Here is a 23,983-nt window from a genome sequence, read left to right as displayed (position 1 = left end):
AAATCAAGGGAGATCTTAATTCTTGTCAATACATAAAACCACACATTAGCCTATCTAGCTATTAAACTCCAATTGACCTAAAAGTTCTATATCAGATTTGCTTATAGCAATTTATTGTAAAGATCCAGGATATCAAAGGAAAATTCCTTTATAGATATCATTTTGAGTGTCAGTTTCCAGGCAGAGGTCATGTGGATAGGATAATGAAATGCCTTAAGCCAAGTTTTAGATTTATCCAGTGAGACATTATTCAAATGTCACATTTGGGGAAGTCAAGTCAGAAAGGGTCCAACCTCATGCTGCATTGAAAAGCTTCTTCAACTTTTTTATCCCAATGCATCTATTACACATGTAGTCTCCAAACCTCCATTGAAATGGACATTGACCTAAGAACACTTCTTGGATGATTATACCTGATATTAGACCCAACAAAAGTCAATTAAAATTCCCGTGATCTAAAATAGTAATTCCATCTAATTATATCTCCAAATGAAATTAGTTCACAAGGACTAAATACTAATTATAATCTGGATGGGGGGGGTCATAATCAATCAGCCCCCTTCCCTACACATTTATCTACTCTGAGACTCCCTCTGGGTTCCTGTCATCAGAATACACTAAATAGGGTTATTTTCTAAACTTGTACAAAAAGCAGTCAAGTTCCCCAGTACCTGGAGTATTCCCTGACATACAAAAACCTCTTCATAAGTATGTTCCATAACTGAACTAGAAGGCCTGTCCTTATGGTGATACTAACTTCTGATCTCTAGACCCACATCCTTTTGTCTGAAATTATATCTGCTTTATTTCTTGATAAATATGTCAGTTAAAAACCCTTCCTTCTAGCCTGCTCCTCTTCAGGGTTGACAGATAAGCGAGCCAGGCAAGCATGGGGAGGAAGGAGGAGGAAAAGGCATTTGGCAGCACTGAATAGCAGAGAAGAAAACAATCAATAGTATTTAATCATTTTCTGCACTTTTCCTCTTTCCTTTGCTATTTCTTTCCAATTATTAAGTCTAGACCCTAGAGCTCTCAGCTGGCACTTCAATACCTTCCTTTCTTATCCCTATGGCCTCATACTGCCTGAACTTCTTTGGAATCTCTCACTGCAAATTGTATTAATTGTTTGGGAGTATTTCCACCCCTGCCATTTTTTTTACAATGCCGTACAGACTCGATTGATCTGCAGTCTAGAGCTACTTAAGTTTGCCAGGGGTCGGGTCACCCAGGAGCTCACTGATTTTGTCTGGGTCAAATTCCAGACCCACAGGTCTTGCTTACCTAGGCAAGTATACACAAACTTATGAACCTACAGTGCCATCTCTGGGTCTTCTCCTGTGGTGGGTCCTGTCTCCTTTATAGTGCTGCCTCTGGAGGTCTTCTGGTTTTTCAATTTTTCTCAGTCTAAGTCTCTCATTAGGATTCTTCCCTCACTCCTCAAGGAATATGCCTGGGCACTAAATCAGGAGCTGCTGAAAATAATCAGCATGGCACCAGCTCATATCTGTGTCCAGGAGAGTCTTAATGAGGGTATTGTTTTCTGACCAGTGCATCAAATCTATGTGTGATAAAAATACACTAAATAAAATCTTCAGAGACTGCATTTGAACAAAACAAAATTTTTGTTTCTTTGCTTTCCTAATAAAGGGCCAACTCAAAAATCTCACACTAAAAATGGCAGAGTCAAAAGGTGCACCCAAAGTACAGTTAAGCAAAAATCTATAGAGTCTCTCCCCTTCTCCCTAACCTTCCTCTCCTTTATCCCATTGACTGGGCTTTTGGGGGTATAATCTATTCACTGAAATTTACCCCAGCAACAGATATGAAGAAAAGATGAAATGTTTTCATGATATTTTCCCTACCAGATGGTGAGGTAATTTAGGACTTTCATAATTATCTCAACTAAAATGAAGCAATGTCTATGGTTAGAATGTCCTTCCAGTTTGCAAAAATAGCCTTATCATAAAGCAGGTGGCACTGAGCCTCCTTTAGAATGCAAGGTTTTCTTGAAAAAAATGTTTCTTAACCCTGAGAGGACTTCACCAGGAACTTTCCCACACAATATGAATGAGGGTCAAGTGTTACCTGTTCTTCCCCACCCCTTCCTCTTTGTCTTCTACTTGCACATCCAAATTATAGGAGATTATTTTCCCTACCCTTTCTCTTCTTTTCCTCTACCTAGCATATTTTCCCTTCCCTTCCTAGTCTTTTTAAAAGATCATGTAAACATATAAAAACTACTTCTTTGTACTCTCATGAGATTTTCTCCTATGATCCCTGATGATAAACATGGTCCATTATTCCATTATACTATAGCTTAAAACATTCTAGGTTTAAAAATTAAAAAAATTCTTTAATCTTGTGTTTTTATTTTAGAAATTCTATGCACCTCTGATCTTTTTATATATGAGAATGCCTGAAGTCTTAAATTTCCTTAAAGATCCACTCCTAATATTATACTTAGTTTTGCTTGCAAAGTTATTCTTGGATGAAAGCCTAGATTTTTGCCTTCTGTAGTATTGTATTCTAAGTTTTCTGCTTCTTTGCTATGGTTAAATTTGTAGTTCCTCTGTACTTGAATTCTTTCTTTTGCCTGCTCACTATAATTTTATTTATTTGGTGCTCTAGGTTAGGTCTGTAATATGCCTGAGCATTCTCATTTTGTAATTTCATTCAGGAGGTTAACCAATGGATGTTTTCCATTTTGCCTTCTGCATCTGAAAGATCAACTCAGTTTTCTTTTATGATTTTTGAAACGCAACAGCTAGTCTTTTTTTTTTTTTTGGGTGATTCTTAAGTTATTTCCACAATGTGTTTTCCACATGAATTGACGCAATATGTCATTTTCATTTACTAAGAGACTTTTATTTTCTCTTAAATTTTCAGTCTTAACTTTTTAAATATTTCTTATCGTCACCTGAATTTATAGCTTTTATTTGTTCAGTTAATAATTGTCCCATAGTTTCTTTTCTTGGGCAGAGTTCTCAATCAGTAAATGTTTATTAGGTTACTTCTATGTGCTAGGCTATGTGCTAAACTCTGGGATATAAAAAGATGTAAAAAATATCCCTTCCCTCAAGGAATTTATAATCTAACAGGAAATAATACGCAAAGAAATATATATATATATATATATACATATATATATATATATATATATACACACATATACACAGAATAACAATTAAATAATTAACAGAGAACATCACTGAATTAAGAAGAGTTATCTTCCTTTAGAAAGTGGTATTTTGGTTGGTAATTAAAGGAAGCCAGAAAGGTCAATGGTCAAAATGGAGGAGGGAGTGCATTCTAGGGGGACATGAGGGAAAGTTAGAGAGAAGGTTCTCAGTGCATTTTGTACCTTTTATGCCAAGTTGTTTTTTCCATAGCTATCTTCCCCCCCCCATCATTCCCCAAATGCAGTATTCTCATGTGGTTTTCAAAATCATTTTTAGCTATTTTTTTAAACTCACTTCTTATCTTCAAGGCATTCTGATTGGACTTGTGCCCAATATATGGTTTTTTTTTTGAAACTTTCCCTATGTAGGAACCATTCTTTTCTTCCCTTTCACCATAATTGTATTTTATAGTGATTTTTGGTTAGTTTGTTTCCTCATTTATTTTAACTGGCTTCTTGCTTTTAGACTTTATTAGGGCCATTCTCAATGTAATTCCAAGGACAATGTCTGGCCTGAACTTTTGTCCTCTGGTTTCTTTTTCTGCTTTCTTGGTGTTATTGAATGTATGTTTTCCTAGGATTTCAGAGACTACTTTGTCTGGGGATCTGCAAACTTGCAGTCTTCCTAAAGTGGCTTTTCCAAGGTAAAAATTTGGCCATTGTGCTTCTCTGCAAGTCCCTGGCCTGAGTAATTGAACTGTGACCTTGCTCCTGGTTAGAAGTTGCAGTGGACTCAGTTACTGTCAACTGGTTAGAATTGCTATTCAGAATGACAGAATTTCAGACTTTAGTTTGAGCAAAGAGGTAAGAACTGAGACCCCATTCTCCTGCTGAAATTAGAGTGACACTGCTACTCTTTTATTTCTAAACTTATTCCTAACTTGGTACACAACCTTTTGCTCATGACCAGTTCCTCACCCTGGGAACATCATCCCTAGGCCCAAGTACCTCTCTCCCCTGTTTGTCCTAAATCTATAACTCAGAACTGGTTTGAGAACAACAGTTGGCAATTGACACCTGTTCTCACACCATGCAGAAGGTCAAGGTCCCTTTGTTTCTTGTCCTGGTGTATAGTCTAGGTTCTTTTGTACTTCCTTTGTACTTGTTATTTTCCTGAACACACTCCTGGTCAGTCTCCATCTTTCAGTGTCCACAGAATTCCAATGACACTGTCACCATATTGGTGACATAGGTTGGAACTATATGATTCATTGATCAAAAGTTGTTTTGCTGTTTTCTAGATCTTTTTGGATGGGACTGCTGGGAAGCTAATCTGTACTTGTTTATGCTATTCTGCTTTGTTGACTTTGCCACTCTCTAAAGATGTCATTCCTTAGGATTTGGCCCATCATTTCTCTGCTCAGAGAGCTCCAGAAGATATTTGTTACCTCCATGATCATGAATAAACTCTATTCTACCTTTTACTTTCACTTGACTGCTCCTCACACATCTTTTTTTAAATTTAAATTTATTTATTTATTTGTTATTCCAACTATATGCAAAGATTCCTTTCAACATTCATTTTTTAACATTTTGACTTCCATATTTTTCTCTCCTTCTTTTCCCTCCTCCTCCCCTTGACAGTGAGTAATGTGGTTATGCATGTATAACTATGTTAAATATATTTCCATATTGGTCATATTGTGAAAGACAAACAAAAGGGAACAAACAACTGAGAGGATTAGAAAAACAATAAAACAAAATGTTTAAAAATGGAAAATAGTATATTTTGGTCTGCATTCAGACTTTCTAGTTCTTTCTTTGAATGTGGATGTTATTTTCCATCACAAGTCTTTTAAATTGTCTTTGATTATTGTACTATTGAAGAGAGCAAAGTTCATCATATTTGATCACCTACAATGTTGCTGCTGATGTGTACAGTGTTTTCCTGGTTCTGCTTACTTCTCTCAGTATTGGTTCATATCTTTCCAATCTTTTCTGAAGTTTGCCTGTTCATGATTTCTCACAGAACAATAGTATTTCGTTACATTCATGTACCACAACTTGTTTAGCCATTCCCCAAATGATGGGGGAATATCCAATTGTTTGCCACCACAAAAAAACTGCTATAAACATTTTTTTTGTATGTGTGGGTCTTTTTCCCTTTTTTAATGATCTCTTTGGGATAATAGATCTAGTAGTGATTTTGCTGGATCAAAGACTATGCAAAATTTTTTGCCCTTTCCTTATATAAATCTTATAATCCAATGAACTGGCATACTAGCAGTTCCCTGTACATATCTCCTTCTTACATGTTTGTGTCTTTTCACTAGCTGACCCACAGTATGAAATGATCTACCCCATTTCCCTGACTGCCTTCAATACTCAAATCAAATTTCACTTTTTACAGGCTTTCCCTGATCCCCTCAACTGCTAATGCCTTTCTCTAAAAGACTGATTTCCATCTCCTCTCTCCTCTCTCTCTCTCTCTCTCTATATATATATATATATATATATATATATATACACACATATATATATTATATGTTAATAGATATTCACATATTGTCTCTTTAAGAGCAGGGACTTTTTTCTTTCTATCTTAATATTTGCATTGCTTATCACATATTCTAGTACATTTAGTTAAGAACCACTTAATGATTATTGATTGACTCATGTACCATTGTTTTGTTTGTTTGTTTTTTTTAGTTTTTACAAGGCAGTGGGGTTAAGTGGTTTCCTAAGGCCACACAGCTAGGTAATGATTAAGTGTCTGAGGCCGGATTTGAACTCAGGTACTCCTCACTCCAGGGCCGGTACTCTATCCACTGTGCCATGTATCCGCCCCCTCATGTACCATTTTCCACAAAAAGACTTCTCAGGGCCCTCAACTACTATTGCCCTCCTTTTCAAACTGCCCAGTTTCCAACTGCACATATTTATATTTATTTTGAACATACTTATATATACAATTGTTGTCTCCATCTAATGTACAATCTCCTTACATTTAGGAATTTTTCATTTTTTGTATTTGTATCTCACAATGTCTGATACATGATAGGTGTTTAATAAATATTTATTAATTAATTGATTATGTATTTCCTGAGTCTTCTGTTCTCCATGCGAAATATTCTCAATTCCTTTAACCATATCTCAGATTAAATGTACATAAGTTCTCTCACTGTCCTAAGTGGAACTAACTTGTATGATTTTCAGATTATCAATGGCCTTTTAAACCAAGATCCCCATATTGAACACAATATGCCATATGTAATATAAACAGATCAACCATTGTCTTATTTCTGGAAACTGTTACTGTAGTTCAAGATCACATTAACTTGTGTGGCTGGTCATGCTACTGATTCGTATTGAATTTTCAGTCCACTAAAACCTGCTATTTAATCATACCTCTCTCATCTTATACTTGTAAAATTTATATTTTTTTACCCCAAACATAAGACTTTCCATTTAAACCCTGTGAATTTATTCTTAGATTCAGTCTATTGCTGTAGAATATTATGAACTTGGATTCTGGTTCTGTCTTTCTATGTTTGATATCCTTCTCAGTTTGGGTAATCTACAGAATCAGTAAACCAGTAGTGTCTTTATGACTTAAGTTTTATGTTAAGAACAATGATAAAAAACAAGAGTAAGGTTTGGTAGGCAGTATATTTAGGGTTCTAAGAGATTTGATCATAGTGCTCCCCTCAGAAATCTTCAATGGTTTATTATTGCAAATGTTTTAGTCTAACATTTAAAACTCTGTTACAATCTTGTTCCACCTACCTTTACAGGTTTATTTGACATCACTGCTTGTCATGTATCCAACATTTCAGCCAAATTAACTTACTTGCTATTTCCTCTAACTTGACATTCCATCTATTTTTTTCCTGGAACCTTAGTTTCTTTTAAGATTTAGCTTAGGTTCTGTCTTTTAATAGGAAAATTTCCTAGTATCTCTTACCTTCCTTCTCCTGAATGTTAGTGTTCTCTCCCTTTTTCTCTCTTTAATTTTTTGATCTGGCAGAGCCAAGATGGTGACAGGAAAGGATCATCTCTTAGGTGCTCTTTCTCAAAACTTATAAACTAAGGACTCTTAACTAAATTTTCGAGAGAGAGAATCCACAGAGGGATCCAGTGAGGCAGTTCTCCAACCCCAGGTAACCTGGAAAAGAGTGGAAAGGCTCCGCTCCATGGATTTAGAGGGGCGGCCTGCCAGAGTGAAGGAATTTCAGCCTCCCAGAGTCAGCCCCAGGGTGCTGGGAGCCACGGCTCATGGCAGTGGGGGCAGTTTTCTGACCTATACTGGGGAGCACCAGGCACAACTTGGGAGATCATGGGGGGGAACACTGCCAGAGAAAGAGAGTGAAGCCCAGCCCTCAGGGCACTCAGTGAGCAGCATGGCCATGGCAGCCCAGATCCAGGAACCAGAAGCAGGCGGAACATGTAAGCAGGAGCCCCCAGGGCATGAGTGCTGAGCCTAGGGAGAGGAGTGGCGAGGGAGAATGCTGAACCCTGTCCTCTGTCCCTGGAACAGGACTCTGGGGCCCTGACCACATTCAGATCCTGATTGCAGTCTAGGCCCCCAGAGAACAGCAGCACCCCCCCCACCTCATCCCTGTGGCAGAGGGCTGTGCTTGTGGTCATTCACAGACCAGGAGGGAAGAGAGATCCCCACACACAGATCCTTGTGTGTGGGGGTGTCCCAATAATACTCAAAAGCTCAGGAAGCAGCCCCAAACCAGGCATAGGCTGGAGAAATGAGTAAGCAAAGAAAAAAGAGGAATACCATTGAGAAATACTTTGCCTATGGACCCAAGAAGGATCAAAACACTCAATCTGAAGATGAGGAAGTACAAGCTCTTGCATCCAAAGACTCCAAGAAAAACAGAAATTGGGCACAGGCTATGACAGAGTTCAAAAAAGACTTTGAAAATCAAGTGAAGGAGATAGAAGAAAAATTGGGAAAAGAAATGAGAGAGGTGCAGGAAAAACATGAAAATGAAGTCAGTGGCTTAATCAAGGAGATCCAAAAAATGCTAAAGAAAATAACATGTTAAAAACCAGCATATGTCAAATGGATAAAACAATTCAAAATGTTATTGAGGAGAAGTATACTTTAAAAAGCAGAATTGGCCAGATGGAAAAGGAAATAAGAAAGCTCTCTGAGGAAAACAAATCCTTCAAACAAAGAATAGAACTGAGGGAGATTGCTGATTTTATGAGAAATCAGGACACAATACTTCAAAACCAAAAGAATGAACAATTAGAAGAAAATGTGAAACATCTCACTGAAAAACAACTGGTTTGGAAAAACAGACTTAGGAAAGATAATTTAAAAATTATTGGAATACCTGAAAGTCATGATCAGGAAAAGAGCCTTGACATCATTTTCAAAGAATTACTACAGGAAAATTGCCCTGATATTCTAGAAGCAGAGGGCAAAATAGAAATGGAGAGAATCCACTGATCTCCCTGAAAAAGAGATCCCCCCCAAAAAAACCAACCCCCAGGAATATTACAGCCAAGTTCCAGAACTCCCAAGTGAAAGAGAAAATATTACAAGCAGCCAGAAAGACACAATTCAAATATTGTGGAGCTGCAGTCAGGATCACACAAGACTTAGCAGCAACTACATTAAAAGCTCATAGGGCTTGGAATATAATATACCGGAAGGCAAAAGAGCTTAGAATGCAACCGAGAATCAACTACCCAGCAAAAATGAATGTCCCTCTTCCAGGGAAAAAGATGGACTTTCAATGAACCAGGGGAATTTCAAATGTTATTGTTGGAATGGCCAGAGCTGAACAGAAGATTTGATCTTCAAATACGGGACTCAGGTGTAGCATAGAGAGTGGAGGAGAAGGGTAAAATATGAGGGACTTAATGATGATGAACTACATGTATTCCTGCATAGAAAAATGATACTAATAATACTCATATGAACCTTCTCATTTAATAGAGCAGTTTAGAAGGAGCTTTTATAGATGAAGCACAGGAGAGAGCTGAATTTGAAGATATAATATGGTGTTAAAAATGGACTCAATGGCTAAAAGAGAAATGTAATGGGAGAAAGAAAAAGGAGAGGTACAATAGGCTAAGATATTTCATATAATAAGATTTTTTTATTACAAATGAGCTATTGCAATGATATGGAAGGGAGAAGGCAAAGGGGAATGAGGGAATCTTTACTGTCATCAGAGGTGGCTAGGAGAGGAAACAGCATATATATACTCAATATGGTATAGACATCTGGAGTAAGAAGGAGAGAAGGGGGACAGGGGAAGGGGAAGGGATGTGAGTGATGGAGTCGAGGATGGACCATGGGGGAAGAGTGGTAAGATATAACATATTTTATTTTTTTACTTCTTGCAATGAGCTGGGATTGGATGGCCTGTCCAGGACCATAGGTCCAGGTGGATGCTGGACCTAAGGGTTGGTATGTGGGCCCAGGGCTTCTTGGCTCCAGGGCCAGGGATCTGTTTGCTGCACCACTCAGCTACCCTACAGCAGAGGCAGAGTGAAAGGAAAGAGAAAATGTAGTATATGGTAGTGGAGAAGTACGAATGGAGGGAGTTACAATCAGCAATGGTAATGGTGAAAAAATATGGAAGTAGCTTTTGTGATGGACTTATCATAAAGAATGCAATCCACCCATGGCAGAACTGGAGGTATTGGAACATAGACTGAAGCACATTTTTAATTATTATTATTTTTTGGGGGGGTTGCAGGGCAAATGGGCTGGGTGGATTGCCTGGGACCACACAGTTCCAGGGCCAGTGCTCTGTCTGCCACCTGGCTGCTCCTCCTCCTCCTCCTACTATTAGTATTATTATTGTTGTTGTTACTATTTTATTTTATTTTGGGTCTTTTATTTTATGTTTTTTGGTTTTTGCAGGGCAATGAGTTGGGGTGGCTTGCTTGGGGTCATACAGCTGCGTGATTGTTGGGTGTCTGGGGCTGGATTTGGGCTTGGGTGCTCCTGGCTCCAGAGCTGGTGCTCTGTCCACTGTGCAACCTGGCCACACCTACTATTATTATTATTATTATTAATTTTATTTTAAATTTTTTCTCTCTCCTTTACTTTATTGCTCATGCAGGTCTATATTTTTGGGGGTATTATGTTTACTCTTAAACAAGTATATTTTAGTAATGTATAAAAAATCATTTGTACAAAATAAGGCTAAATTATAAATAAATAAATAAATAAAAAGTAATTCCAAAAAAATTTTTTTTTTGATCTATGTATCAAATCATTTCCCCTTTGTCTTTATATCCCCAGTATTTTGTAAAGGGTCTTGTACTTACTATATGCTTAAATGTTTGTTGAGTTGAATCTTAAAGATGATTTGGAAAGGGAGTTTAGACTGGTGATAAGAACATTTAGGAGATTATTAAAATAATGAGACCCTAAGCTAGGATGTTGGCTATGGTAATAAAAAGGAAGTGAATGTGAGGAAGATTGTGAGAGAAATAGAAAAATCAAAAAATCTAGAAAATTAGTCTGTAAATGTAAGGGAAAGAAAAAAGGTTGTAGGAAACAAAAGAAAAATCAAAGATGTCTCCAGTGTTTTAATCTTGAACATTTTGGAGCATTGAAATGGTGTCATCAACCCTTCCAAACAAAGTATGTAGTGACTACTTATTCAAGTTCCTTTTTGATGATAAGAAAGATATAGTAGTTTTTTCCTATAAAGTTTTCTCTCGTCAGCTGTTTTCATTTTAATTATTTGCTCACATGATTCATCAGTAATTCCTATCCCTGAATTTAGAGAAGCAAAGTTAGGGTTGTTGCCATCAAATAGTAAATTATGTTTTATTCTTCAGAGGTTCAATTTAACTCTATTGACAAAAATAAAAGTAGAATCTAGGAATTTACCATTTTTTTGTATTTTGTAATTCTTTACATAACTAAAATATGGGATGTTTTATTTTCCTAATAATGTGTAATTTTCAGGTCATCCACCAAATTGATAAGGTCAATCAATATCAAAGATGTCTCTTTTGTAGAGTGAATTATTTATATTTTAGACCCATCCATTATAGAAAAAGTTTCACTATTCCTGATATTAACTGATGATAGTGTAGTTAAATATATCTGAAACATATCAAATGAAAATGTCAGATTTGAATTTATAAATTATAAGGGGCATCTTTTTTCCCCCTTGCTTTTGTTTCCTATGATAAAATTTACTCTAAGGAAGAACAAAGTATATAGTTTTCCTTAATCTTGTTGCCCAATTCTTAGATTGTTTTTCAACTTTTGATTGTTTAATGAGAACCTTGAGTCAGATTTTGTATACATGATTAGGATACATTCTGTTTCTTTTTTCTGGTATTGTATTTATCTTATATTTCAGAAAGTGATAAAGGAATTGTTTAGGTAAGAGAATATTTTTCTTTTAATAATTGATATGTGAACTGACTTTACATAGCTAATAAAATTCTTGTTTAATGTTCAATTTTCAGTGGTTCTCCCAAGGTAATTTTATGTCACTTTAGGCCTACCGTCATGAAATTTCAGCTTAGTGTCCTGAAGAACAGAAACAGTCCCTTCTTTTCTACTTTGAACTATGGAAATTTTTCCCTTTTATCAAACCCATGATCTTATTCTCCCATCTATAAATAAATGTATATTCAAAATGAATAAAGTCATCCAGAACTGGAAGTCTATGTTTTCTCTGTATGTAATCTGATGTTATGAACACTTTCTTCACACTTTTAACAGTTGTTTGAAGTTTGGTTTTTGTCGGGTATAAGGAATCATGCTATCATTTAGTGGTACTTCAATTTTGTTTCCTTGCTCAGAATGTTTACCAGAAGCTAAGCCCAAATATATCAAAGATGGAAAATGCTATGGCCGAAGATCTTTGCCTGAGTTTCTGGAACCTTTGGGGGAGTTTGCTGAAGTGAGAGTGCTTGAATCACTGAATGAGGAAGTTCAGTCTTCACTTACCACTGCCAATGACTACAATGAGGTAAAAAATAAAAATAAAAAAAAATTAGGCATATTTATCTTGATCACATTTTTAGGCACATAGCATTATTCTGCTAAAAGAAAAGTGTTTCTCTAGTTACCAACCTAAAACCCTGTTTAGATTTTTAATTAGTCATCACATGCAAAAATCTTCTCTCCCTTCTTCCAGCTCATTTCATATATTAAATTCTACCTACAGAAATGAAAAAGTAAAATGTCCTTTATTCTTTCTGTACTAATCACTTGAGACCAGGCTGAATAATAGAAAATAATTAGAAGTTGAACATTGTACAATTTTGAAATGTTTCTGGCAAATATAAAATTTATATTTTAAAAATGTATACCAGGTTGACTTGCCATCAGTTTGAGTATTTTAACAATCTTTAGGCATTTTGAAATCTTTTTCCATAGTTGTAAATGCTAGTTGCATGTAAGTTTGAGGCCAGTTAATACTGTATCTTTGTGAAGGTATATATTTTCTCCCTGCTATAGCCATTTTTAGTTATGCAAAGTATCAAACTTTGAATAACATAAAGCAGTATTTATGAAAATATAAGCTTATGTTAAGAATTTTTAAATCACTACTTTAAAAAATATTGCTTTTTTATATTTAAAAAAACAGTGGTAGTCTTTGGTTCTTGTTCAGATGTTAAACAATGAGAACTCTTGAAATTATAATTTGTTGCTTGGTTATTTCTGTCATGTCTGCCCCTTTGTGGTCCCATTTGAGGTTTTCTAGGCAAAGACACTGGAGTGGTTTGCCATTTCATTCTTTAGTGGATCCAGTGAGGCCATTTATATCAGCCAGTGAGAGGTTAAGTGATTTGATGAGGGCAGACAAGTAGAGTGTCTGAGGCTGAATTTGAACTCTTGGATTCCTGACTCCAGGTCCAGTGCTCTATTTACTGAGCCACTAGATGCCTGGAAATTGTACCATTTCTCTACTAAGTTATTGATACCCAGACTCTTTTTAGATTTTTAATTAAATGGTCTCATCACATACAAAAATCTTCTCTCCCCCTTCCATCTCACTTCATACATTATATTCTATCTGAGAAATGAAGAAGTGAAATGTCCTTTATTCTTTCTGTACTTATCACATGGGACCAGTCTAGATCATAGAAAATAATTGAAAGTGGAACAGTGTAAAATTTTGTAACATTTATGGCAAACATCTGTCTGCCTAAAGTGGCAAAATATTTTAAATACTAATATCAGATCAAACTTAGAAAGGAAAATTGCCTTTCAACTTTGATGGGGTGGTGGTGGTATATGATGATTTTGTGTGTGTGCTTTTTAACCTCAAGGTTCATGTCATAAAAATTGTTCTATATTTTTTCATGTCATTGTCTTTGAGTATGCTTCTTGTTTCTCCATTATCTAGTTGACAGTCTTTTACCTTTCTTCTTTTTCTTTTTTTTTTTTTAAATTTCTCTCCTTTTTTTTTCGTTTCTGGTCCTCCCACATTTTTCATATTCTCATAACCATTCCTTCCAATATAAACAACTGCTTCTGGTTAGCAAATTCACAATTATTTCATACCTTTGTTATCTTCTGCAGTTCTTTAATATTTTCCTTGTTGTTCATGTTCATGGGATTTTTGAAGTACTCAGGGGCCTTCTGGTTGTTTGATCATCTGAAGAAGGGGAAAAGGTATTATTGTATTGAAATTTTCTGCAGATGTGGAGGAAATAACAGATTTTTTGTGCTAGGAAATTGAAAGATTTCCTTTTGTTGTTACTATGACTTCTAATATCCTCTCAAAGGTCTTCCACTGCAATTGGATACAGAACGCAGACATTCATTAACCTTGTTCTTTTCCTCCAATTTCTAATGAAACTAAATTGCATGTGTAACTAAAGATGAGAGATGAAAAACTTAGCCTGGGCAAACTCTTACTCCTTGATTCTTAAGAGGCTGCATTTATATATATGATTTTGATAATTTATAAAAGCTTTCTTTGGCTTCTGCTGAAAGCTTGGATATTAATTCTTAACTGTTCCCAGATGCTTTTAAGTCCATTCTCTCCATAACTCCTATATATCTGCAGTCATCAGTAGAACTGTGAATGTTAGTCTCTGAATATAAAAATCAGTTGCAATTTTACTGATCCAAAAGTCAGATAAAGGACATTGTTCTGGTTGTCTATGTGTGTGAGTGTTTTGTGTGCATGCATGCGTGTTTTGTGTGTGTTTCTGGCTAAACAATGTACAGATTCACACAAAATTACAGAATTGGAATATAAACTCTCTAGTGCCAGGCCACCCCATATCTGTACAATGACATGCCCAGTAAATAATTATATAGCCCCAGCCTGAAGATCAGTATTGAGGGAAAATCCATTACTTTCCAGAGCTACATTTTATGCTGTTGGACAGCTCTAATTGATAGAAAATTTGTCTTGATATAAAGCCTAAATATACTTTTTTACAACTTAAAAAAAAGGTTATTTCAATTTATAGGCATTTATTTTCTTCTATCTTATCTTTCCACTATAAAACAAAACAAATATAACATTATAACAAATATGCATGATAAAGCAAAACAAATATAACATTATAACAAATATGCATGATAAAGCAAAACAAATCACCACATTGACCATGTATAAAAAATATATACTTCATTCTGTAACCATAATCATTATTCTGGAATCAAGATCAGAGATCTTAAGTCTTATAAAACTAGTTTATCAAAAGTTATTCCTCTTACATTGTTGATGTTTTATATAAATTGTTCTTTTATTCATTTTTTGTTTTCATTTTTATGGATCTGTTTTGTTTTTACATTACAAACATTTCCTGAGGCTAGCTAAGAGGCACAGTAGATAGTGCCAGGTTTGGAGTCAGGAAGACTCATCTTCATGAGTTCACATCCAGCCTCAGACAATTACTAGTTGTGTGACCCTGGCTAAGTCACTTAATCCTGTTTGCTTCAGTTTCCTCATCTTGTAAAATGAGCTGAAGAAGGAAATGGCAAACCACTCCAGTATCTTTGTCAAGAAGACCCCAAATAGGGTCATGAGGATTGGACACAACTGAAACAATGAGCAACAACTCTTAAAATTAGCTAGGTGGTCCTAGCTAGGAACTAGCCTAGGATAGAGTACTTTCCCTGGACTTAAAAAGATTCATCTGTATGAATTCAAATCAGGCCTCAGTCAGTTAGTAGCTGTGTAACCCTGGGAAAATCACTTAAAGCTATTTGCCTTAGTTCCTCATCTATAAGATGAGTTAGTGAAGAAAACAGTAAATCATTTTAATATTTTTTGCCCAAATGAGGTTTTGGAGAGTTCAATATGACTGAAAAATGACCCAACAAACAACTCATAGTTATAAAATTGTTCTCCTGGCTCTGCTTACTTCATTTTTCATCCAAGTATTCCCAGGTTTCTATGAAGTCATTCCTTTTTATCATTTCTTATGGAATCATATTATTTAATCCCAAACACATACCATGACTTGATCAACTACTCTCTAAGACATCACCCTTGTGATGGTATTGGTCCTCTTTGCGAATGGAGGATGAATAAGAACCATAGTTAGGCACCCCTCTTAGTTTCCAGTTACCCACAAAAAAGAACTGCTATATATATTTTTGTACATAGAATACTTTTCCTCTTTCTTTTATATCTTGGGAATATAGGCCTAGAACAGAGCAGAGTTTTAAATTGCTTTCCAGAATAGCTCCACTAATTCATTTTCCAGAAGTCTCTCCAATATTTATCATTTGCCTTTTTTGTCAGTTTTGCCAATCTGATGGTGGGAGATTGAATCTCAGAGTCACTTTAATTGTAGTTCTGAGTATTCTTAATTAGTAACAAATTGTTTTGATGATTACTGCTTTTAATTTTAGTTTGAGTTTCTGGTACTTTTTTTTTTTTTTTTTGCAAGGCAGTGGGGTTAAGTGGCTTGCCCAAGGCCACACAGCTAGGTAATTATTAGGTGTCTGAGGTCGAATTCGAACTCAGGTACTCTTGACTCCTGGGCTGGTGCTCTGTCCACTGCGCCACCTACCCTCCCCCTACTTCCAGGACTTCTAAACCCCCTTTCATCTTACTTTTACTTTTTCTCTTAAATTTCTTTGTGATTGGGGTGGCTAGGTGGATAGAGCATTAATAATTACCTAGCTGCTTGACCTTGGGCAAGTCTCTTAACCTCATTGCCTTGCAAAACCAAAAAATATTTTTTTCTTGAGATTGTTGATCTCATTGATTTCTTGCTCTGTAATGTATTCTCATGGTAGGTTGATTTTTTATGTTCAGTATTTCAGCCATGTCAGTCATATACAATTCTTCATGACTCTATTTTGGAGTTTTCTTGAATAAGATACTGGAGTGGTTTGCCATTTCCTTCTCCAGCCCATTTTACAGATAAAGAACTGAAACAAACCGAAGCAAGGGTTTAAGTGCCCTTACCCATATCACACAACTAGTAAGTGTCTAAGGCCAGATTTGAACTTGTGAAGTTGAGTCAGTGCTCTATCTGTTGTGCCACCTAACTTCTCTGTGATTGATATTATACTGCATAATTTAAGTAATAAGTAATATTATAAGTTGCATGATATTGGCATGGCCTACCTATAATAAATTCATATTTTTCCCCTGTAGGATTAAATTTGATTTGAGGGGGTTCTCCTTGCCTTTATCTCTTGCCTTTATTGTATTTCCTACTCTCCTCTTTTTTTAATATGGCACCTGTTAAGTCTTTTGTGTTCCTTAATTTTTTCTTCGTTTGACTTGGAGCATCTGGATTCTTACTATGATATTCTTTTTTTTTAAAGTTTTTGCAAGGCAATGGGGTTAAGTGGTTGCTCAAGGCCACACAGCTAGGTAATTATTAAGTGTCTGAGGCTGGATTTGAACTCAGGTACTCCTGACTCCAGGGCCCATGCTCTATCCACTGTGCCACCTAGCCGCCCCCCTTACTATTATATTCTTGAGAGTTTTCATTATAGGGTTTTTCCCCAGGACAGTTTTTGTGAATTCTTTCTATTCTTTATATTTTCACTAAGATCTGGGAAATTTTAATTTTTAATTTCTGGGAAAAATGTATTTCAGTTTTCTAAATCATGATTTTTAGATAATCCAGTAGTTCTTAACTAAACTCTTCTTCTTAATTTATTTTCCTTTATTTTCCAAGTTCATTTTTTATTTAATTTTTTCATTTTTCTATTTTCTCAATCAATCTTTTAAAGATATTTCTTTTATTTTCTTATTTGAGTCATTTTTTTCTGTTTGACCCATTCTGATTTTTAGGGCATTAAGTTTTCCCACCATTCATTTCTAAGGTATTAATTTTTCTTGCCATTATTTTTCTCCATTGCTTGTTCATTCTGTACTTTTTGCTTAATTTATTTCTGGTAGTTCTTCAGTCACTGTGACCAAGATGTTTTTCCTCTGTGTTTATCTTCTTGTATATTATTAGAGTGAAAGCCTTTTGAGACAGGGCATTGCCTATATCCCATTGTCTAGCACAGTGTCTGGTATAGATATATATACATATATATATATATATGCTTTAAAATGTTTATTGAATTGAATTGTATGGTTATTATCCTCTTTGAGGTTTATCATAAGGATAGCTTTCAAATTAAGGTCTTTCCTAGTGGTAGTTCTGAAGTTTATCTCATTTGCCTTATTTTCAAGGTTGGGGATCCTTTAATTTGATTACGTCCCATAACTGAAATGATTAGGTGTATGGCCTATTTAGTCATGAGTATGGAGGGCCAGAATAGCCCACCTCTTTCAAGTTATTCCAAATTACTCTGATTGTTTTGCTGTGTCTGGGGTCTCTCTTTTGCCATATGGCTCTGGAGTATCCCTATTCCCAAGATCTGGCTGGGACTCTATCTCTTGTTGCCAGGTTCAAGATCTACAACCCTGTGAGGTCCTGATATGGGGTTATGGGACTGCTCCAGCTGGATATTGCCTAGGACCTTTCTCTAAGAGTCAGGTTCCATTGCTGTTCTAGACCCCACCTGGAGTAATTGGAGGCAGTTCTGTGGATCTGGTTTCTTGCAGTCTCAGTCTATCTGGAGTACCCCATATTGTTTCCTATGGCCATGGTCTGTGGGATTTGTTTATCAGGCTTCAGGGACACTGAATTCAACATACAATGCCATGCTTCCCTCAGCTTGTCTTTAAGACTACCATATCCCCTTGATTATGCCTGAGAAAGGGGAGGGGGAATAATTTCTTTCTAGAATGATGCATTTCTAAGCACTGCTGAGGTGTTGGTAGATCTTGGTTCTTCTATGTCCTAAAACACGACTATCCTTCCTTAATACTTCTTTTATAATTTTAATGGCATAGTTCAAATAAAAATTCTTCCAAAAATATTTAAATCCATAAATGCAGTTGAGGAGACACTGAGTTTTTATAACTTAAAAATTAAAAATATAAGATACTTCAATAGTAACTTTTGTTGGTTTTACTAGCTAAGTCCTATTCTGCTCATTAGTTGTTTCTATGTTCAAATAATTCCTTCTCTTTGACAGAATTCTTGAGTCAAAAAAGAGAACCAATAAATTGAACACCAAGAAAGTAATAAATAGATAGACCATGACAGCAAAGCACAAACTTGAGCCCTGATAAGCAGGAAATATTTCCATGCCAGATGCCAGATGAAGTGATTGCATGACTTTTGAGGGGGGGGGGTTCCTGCAACTCACAAAGTTTCTTTGGATGTGCAGAAAGTATAAAAAATTTTACTAATTTTATTAGTGAAATTCTAAATCATTTTTTGTTAATAAAAAATAAGCCTGAGCTAATTGTATTTTGCTATGAAAGTAGAAATATATTTAATCAACCACAAATAATTATCAGTCAGAGGTAGGATGAAAGTCTTCAAATTTTGAGTCTTTTTTTTTAGCTTTATTTCTCCCAAACTGGTAACATTCAAAGCTGTAGAGACAATATAGCAATAGCTTAGATGTCACAAGTGAGAAGGATGAGAGGTTTAAAAACGTCTAATAGCATTCATTGACATAATTTACTTTTATAGATTAAAAATGCAAGTTCTACATTCCATTAAAGCTAAACCTTCAACGGAGCAACTTTTCTCATGGTTCCAATAGTAGCCACTGGCTACTTGAGTTTGGTTCTGGCTATAAGGAATCATTATTCAGACTTGGGAAAGCAAGGGTAGAAATAAAACAAAAATTTATTAAAAAGGTTACAAGACATAGGAAGGCCTAGGGAGAGAGAGAGAGAGATAAAAGAACAGCCAAGCAGCCTTGGCTGGGCCACAGGTCAGAGAACACTGGTGGTCCTGAGCTGGAGTCCAACTCAAGTTTTTATGTCTTGCCTCTCATCCAGAGGGCAAAAGATCAACTCCCTTCCCCTCTACTGTACTTGGAATTAGGTAGAGGGTAAAGCCTAAGGAGATCAGGATACAAATTTTACATTAAACAATGAATCAATGGTAATAGGGATCTCCACCCAATCTGAGTAGCCTTTAACAAATTGTTTTGGTTATAATTATAATTCTCTACTTCTAGTCAATTTACATCTTAAGAGTAGGTGGTAGTCAATTTACATTCACAATTCCCTTCATCTTTCTCCTGCCTCATTTGCCACCTCAAAATTATTCAGTCCCAGACTGGGCCTTTCAGAGTCCATTTGGAGATGAATATATTACAGCAAGGCCTTCATTGAGGCAGGGTCCAGAGAATGATTGGCTGGCACAGCTGGTTGGCATCCTGTAGAGGCTGTCTTGGAGCTATACAGCTAAGAGAAACAAACAAGGGAAAAAAGTTGATGCAAGCAAGTTGATGTAACAGAGAAGGCTATTTAACAGAGATCCAATAATTAGGAAAAATAAGGGCCAAGAATTATACTGTATGATCCTAAGCCAGTATCAAAATAATACCTTTTATAAGAATATGAGTTCCAATATAACACAGATTTGTTGATGGATGCCACATAAGTTGCAAACAAAAGTTCAAAAATAGTATAAACAAATGTACTGAAAAAGTATTTTAAAACTGCACATGTCCAAAAAGTAATTTGCAACAAAATCTTCTGTTTTTGCTTTGGCCATGTTTACAATGAACACAAATTCCAGTTGAAGAATGGATCTCTCTTTAAAACAGTTAAAAAATATACCAATAGGCATTATCCTGATCCACTGGCTCACTCTCATACTTAATTATGATGTACCTAGAATGATCATGGCAATTTCCTAATTACAAAGCAGAGAGGGACATGAGACATGTTCCTTTCTGAAGTCATATAGAGACAATCCTTTTCAATGAGCCAGATGAGGGAACTTTTAAGAGAATCCTACCCTAGTTTAGACTTGGGTTGTTTTTTTTTTTTTTTTTTAAGGATTTTTCAAGGCAAATGGGGTTAAGCGGCTTACCCAAGGCCACACAGCTAGGTAATTGTTAAGTGTCTGAGGCTGGATTTGAACTCAGGTACTCCTAACTCCAGGGCCGATGCTCTATTCACTGAGCCACCTAGCCGCCCTTGGGTCACTCTTTCAAAGGTCACTCACTCTATTTGCAACATTTAATATCAAACCCCATAAGGCTAAATGGCTTCATTGGCATAATGACTTTCTATTTTATCATACCTGATGTCAGGCAGATCAATTATCACTACATTGTAATATAGCAATTACCTTTAACCAGGGCTTCAGATGACTTGAGCACTAAGGAGAACCAAGAGTGTGTCAGGCTGTAACTGATACAAGAGATCCAGGGGAAAAAAAATCATAATTCCATTGTTGTTCATGTACTAAGGACAGTGTGTAAATGAAATGCAATAAACAGATTTTGAAATGTAAAAACACAATAATCCTAATTCATATTTTTTTATAAAATGTTTAAAGTAAGTAATTATCTCCTTCTGGCTAGGAGATTGCCCATCATCTCCATACTTCTCACATAACAATTGGCTAGAGATTGCCACAGAGAAATCTCAGATCATCATCATTATTTTATCTTCCTCCTGTTAACATAGGTGCTTTTCCCTAAAAGCAAATAGCCACAGTTTAGTTCCAGTTTATATATATATATATATATATATATATATATATATAATATATATAGCTAGAAACTTCTATACATAAACTTTTAACTACTAGCCATCTTCAAAAATACAAATTACTTTCAGAATTCTTTAAAACCATTAGAATATCTTAGGTAACTTTAAATGTCTAACGTGTTATTGATTCCAATGCAACAAAACAATAGTAAAAACAACCAGGCATTCAAGTCAATTAACATGAGTCATTACATTTTACAAAATAATATTTCCATTATATTATGCATGAATCCACATGTGTATCCCAGAAGGGGGCCATAATTTGTGATATTTCTCTTACCATCCCTTCAAAACAATCACTTATTAATTCCAGGCTTTAACATTACAGTATTCAAATACCTTACATGTTCACAAGAGAATCAAACACTGTAAATATGATTTCTTTGAAGTTACAAAAGAATATCACATGATAAATAAATATACATATATATTCCCTTCCATAAACATGTGATGATAGATGATGAAACAAAGATTACAAACTGTCTTCCTTTACCAACAAAAGACACAATTATCAATATTGATTTAACATCAGAACAAATCAGATTACAAAATTTAGTACAATATTTCTCTTTCCCAAAAGAAATCAGTAAATTGTAAATGATTCAATATTCCCAAATTCCTTGACATACAATTTATCCCAATTATATTTTTCTTCTTAATAATGCATATAAATTCTCAAGACTTGTTAGGATTCTTAGGTAACTAAATTACTCTCTTCTAGTTTCTTTTTTCTTTAAACACAAGGTGGTGACCTTTTCCTAACAAAGGCCTTCCCGCCCTCTTTTCAAAGCCTTTTGAGGGCAAGGAGCTTATATTTACTAAACCTTAAAGTCTCCATTAACCTAAGTTGAATACAGCCTTCAATCAATATTAGGTTAACGAAAACTTAGCTCACAGCTGACATCATTTCATACTTTGCCACTTACAAACTTTCAAATGGTATAAGCAGATGGGCTCAGATCCCAACTTCATTAATTCCTTAAAATTAGACCCTGTCAAGCTACCAAATTCAAAACCCAAAGTAAAAGGAGTAACATTTAAGTTAGGTAACTGTAACTGTAACTATTTCAGAACTGAATCACACACACACACACACACACACAGGAATTTAAACACAGACAAAACTCTTTTGTACAAAGATTTCAGATTTGCCAAAGGTGAGATTATTGGATACCCTGACTGGTACCAGATCTCAGAATATAGAAACATTTTCCCACCACTCCAGGCCAAGAGAGATGTGAAAACGTCCCATTGATGTTTAAATACACATGTACACACATATACACAAATATTTATATTATTTTTTGAATGTACTAATTAAGACCAATTAAAAAGAATGACTTTCAGAATCAATCAGAATTTCTTGAGGAACCTCATATATATGTAGAAGTATATGTATATAAATATATATGTATATATTCATTAAGATCTTGAAATAGCCAATCAATAGTTAAAATTGAATGCATTCTTAAGTAACTTTATAAAGTTCAAACACAGTTACTCTATTACAGAAATATTAGTTATTAGCACAGGCTTAATTAAAAGATGAAATCTGAATTTCCTAGTCCCAGAAAAAGTCTTCCCCCTTTTTTCCCCCTTAACTAATTGATCACAAGGCTTCCCAATCAATCTGCCCATTTCCCTTCCCCCTCCCAAGGGTGGGACTTTCTCAGCCAGGCTGAATAGGGCTTGGAATTGATAAACATGTGAAGTCTAAGGAAAACGTGGTCCTGGCCCAACCCTCCCCCCTCCCCAAACCAGGAAGAAGACATGGGTATTCCCTTAAACAATGGGGCTAAAATAAGTTTTTCTCCCTCTGCTGAGGGTGGGGAGTAACAGAGAAAGAGAGAAAAAGAGTTCCACCCAAAGATAATTTCCAGGATTTGTCAAATCTAATTCCTTCCAAGGAACAAGCACACAGCTGGGGGAGGAGTATTGGTACCAAGTTTTCCCCCATATTTTAATTCTCCATCAATTTATAGGTAGGCAAACATGTCAACTGGACATACACCAAACATCCTTCCTTAACAACCCTCACTCCACAGTGGGGTATAAACCAAACACACCTCAAAACCGCCTTTTCTCTGGTCAGTCTGAAAACAGGGCCCACACCAGACCTACTGCACAATAACACATGGGATCAGCTTAGCTGACTCCGTACAAAACTCACCCTTTTTCCATTTTCCAGAAAAAAGGAAACACAAAAGGAGGGCTAGAGGTCCAATAATTTTCTTACGTTTATAAAAATCTAGGCTCTTAAAAAAAGGGGTGTTGCTTTTGCTTCTCACCTATGGAGCTCTATCCAATTTCCCAGTCTGGGCAGAGTATCCTAGCTGGCTCACCATTTTGTAGCTGCTGGCTACTTGAGTTTGGTTCTGGCTATGAGGAATTATTATTCAGACTTGTAAAAGCAAGAGTGGAAATGAAACAAAAATGTATTAAAAGAAATTACAATACATAAAAGGAATTGGGAGAGAGAGAGAGAGAGAGAGAGAGAGAGAGAGAGAGAGAGAGAGAGAGAGAGAGAGAGAGAGAGAAACAGCCAAGAGGCCTTGGCTGGGCCACAGGTTGGTAGAAAAGACTGCGGGCCCTGAGCTGGAGTCCATCTCAGATTTTTATGTCTTCCTTTCATCCACAGGACAAAAGGTGAACTCTCTTTCCCTCTATTGGACTTGGAATTAAGTAGAGGGTAAAGCCTAAGGAGATCAGGATACAAATTTTATATTAAAAAAATGAATCAATGGTAATAAGGATCTCCATCCAATTTGAGCAGCCTTTAACAAATTGTTTCTGTTACAATTATAATTCTCTACTTCTAGTCAATTTATATCTCAAGAGT

General features: G+C 35.8%; 2 protein-coding genes across 2 annotated transcripts in view; both read left to right on the top strand.

The window, feature by feature from the left end:
• NIN (ninein) overlaps positions 1–23,983 on the top strand; it is a 422,635-nt gene that overhangs the window by 299,230 nt on the left and 99,422 nt on the right.
• Positions 1–23,983, top strand: part of LOC141522510 (ninein-like) — a 102,542-nt gene that overhangs the window by 50,022 nt on the left and 28,537 nt on the right. Inside the window, exon 6 of the mRNA XM_074236003.1 lies at positions 11,927–12,096. Within this exon, the coding sequence (XP_074092104.1) occupies positions 11,927–12,096 (170 nt within the window). The remainder of the gene's footprint in view (positions 1–11,926; positions 12,097–23,983) is intronic.

This window comes from Macrotis lagotis, chromosome 4, assembly GCF_037893015.1.
Source record: "Macrotis lagotis isolate mMagLag1 chromosome 4, bilby.v1.9.chrom.fasta, whole genome shotgun sequence".
NCBI classification, from domain to species: Eukaryota; Metazoa; Chordata; class Mammalia; order Peramelemorphia; family Peramelidae; genus Macrotis; species Macrotis lagotis.
Note: the sequence above shows the minus strand (reverse complement) of the source record. Positions and strands in the feature narration are given on the sequence as shown.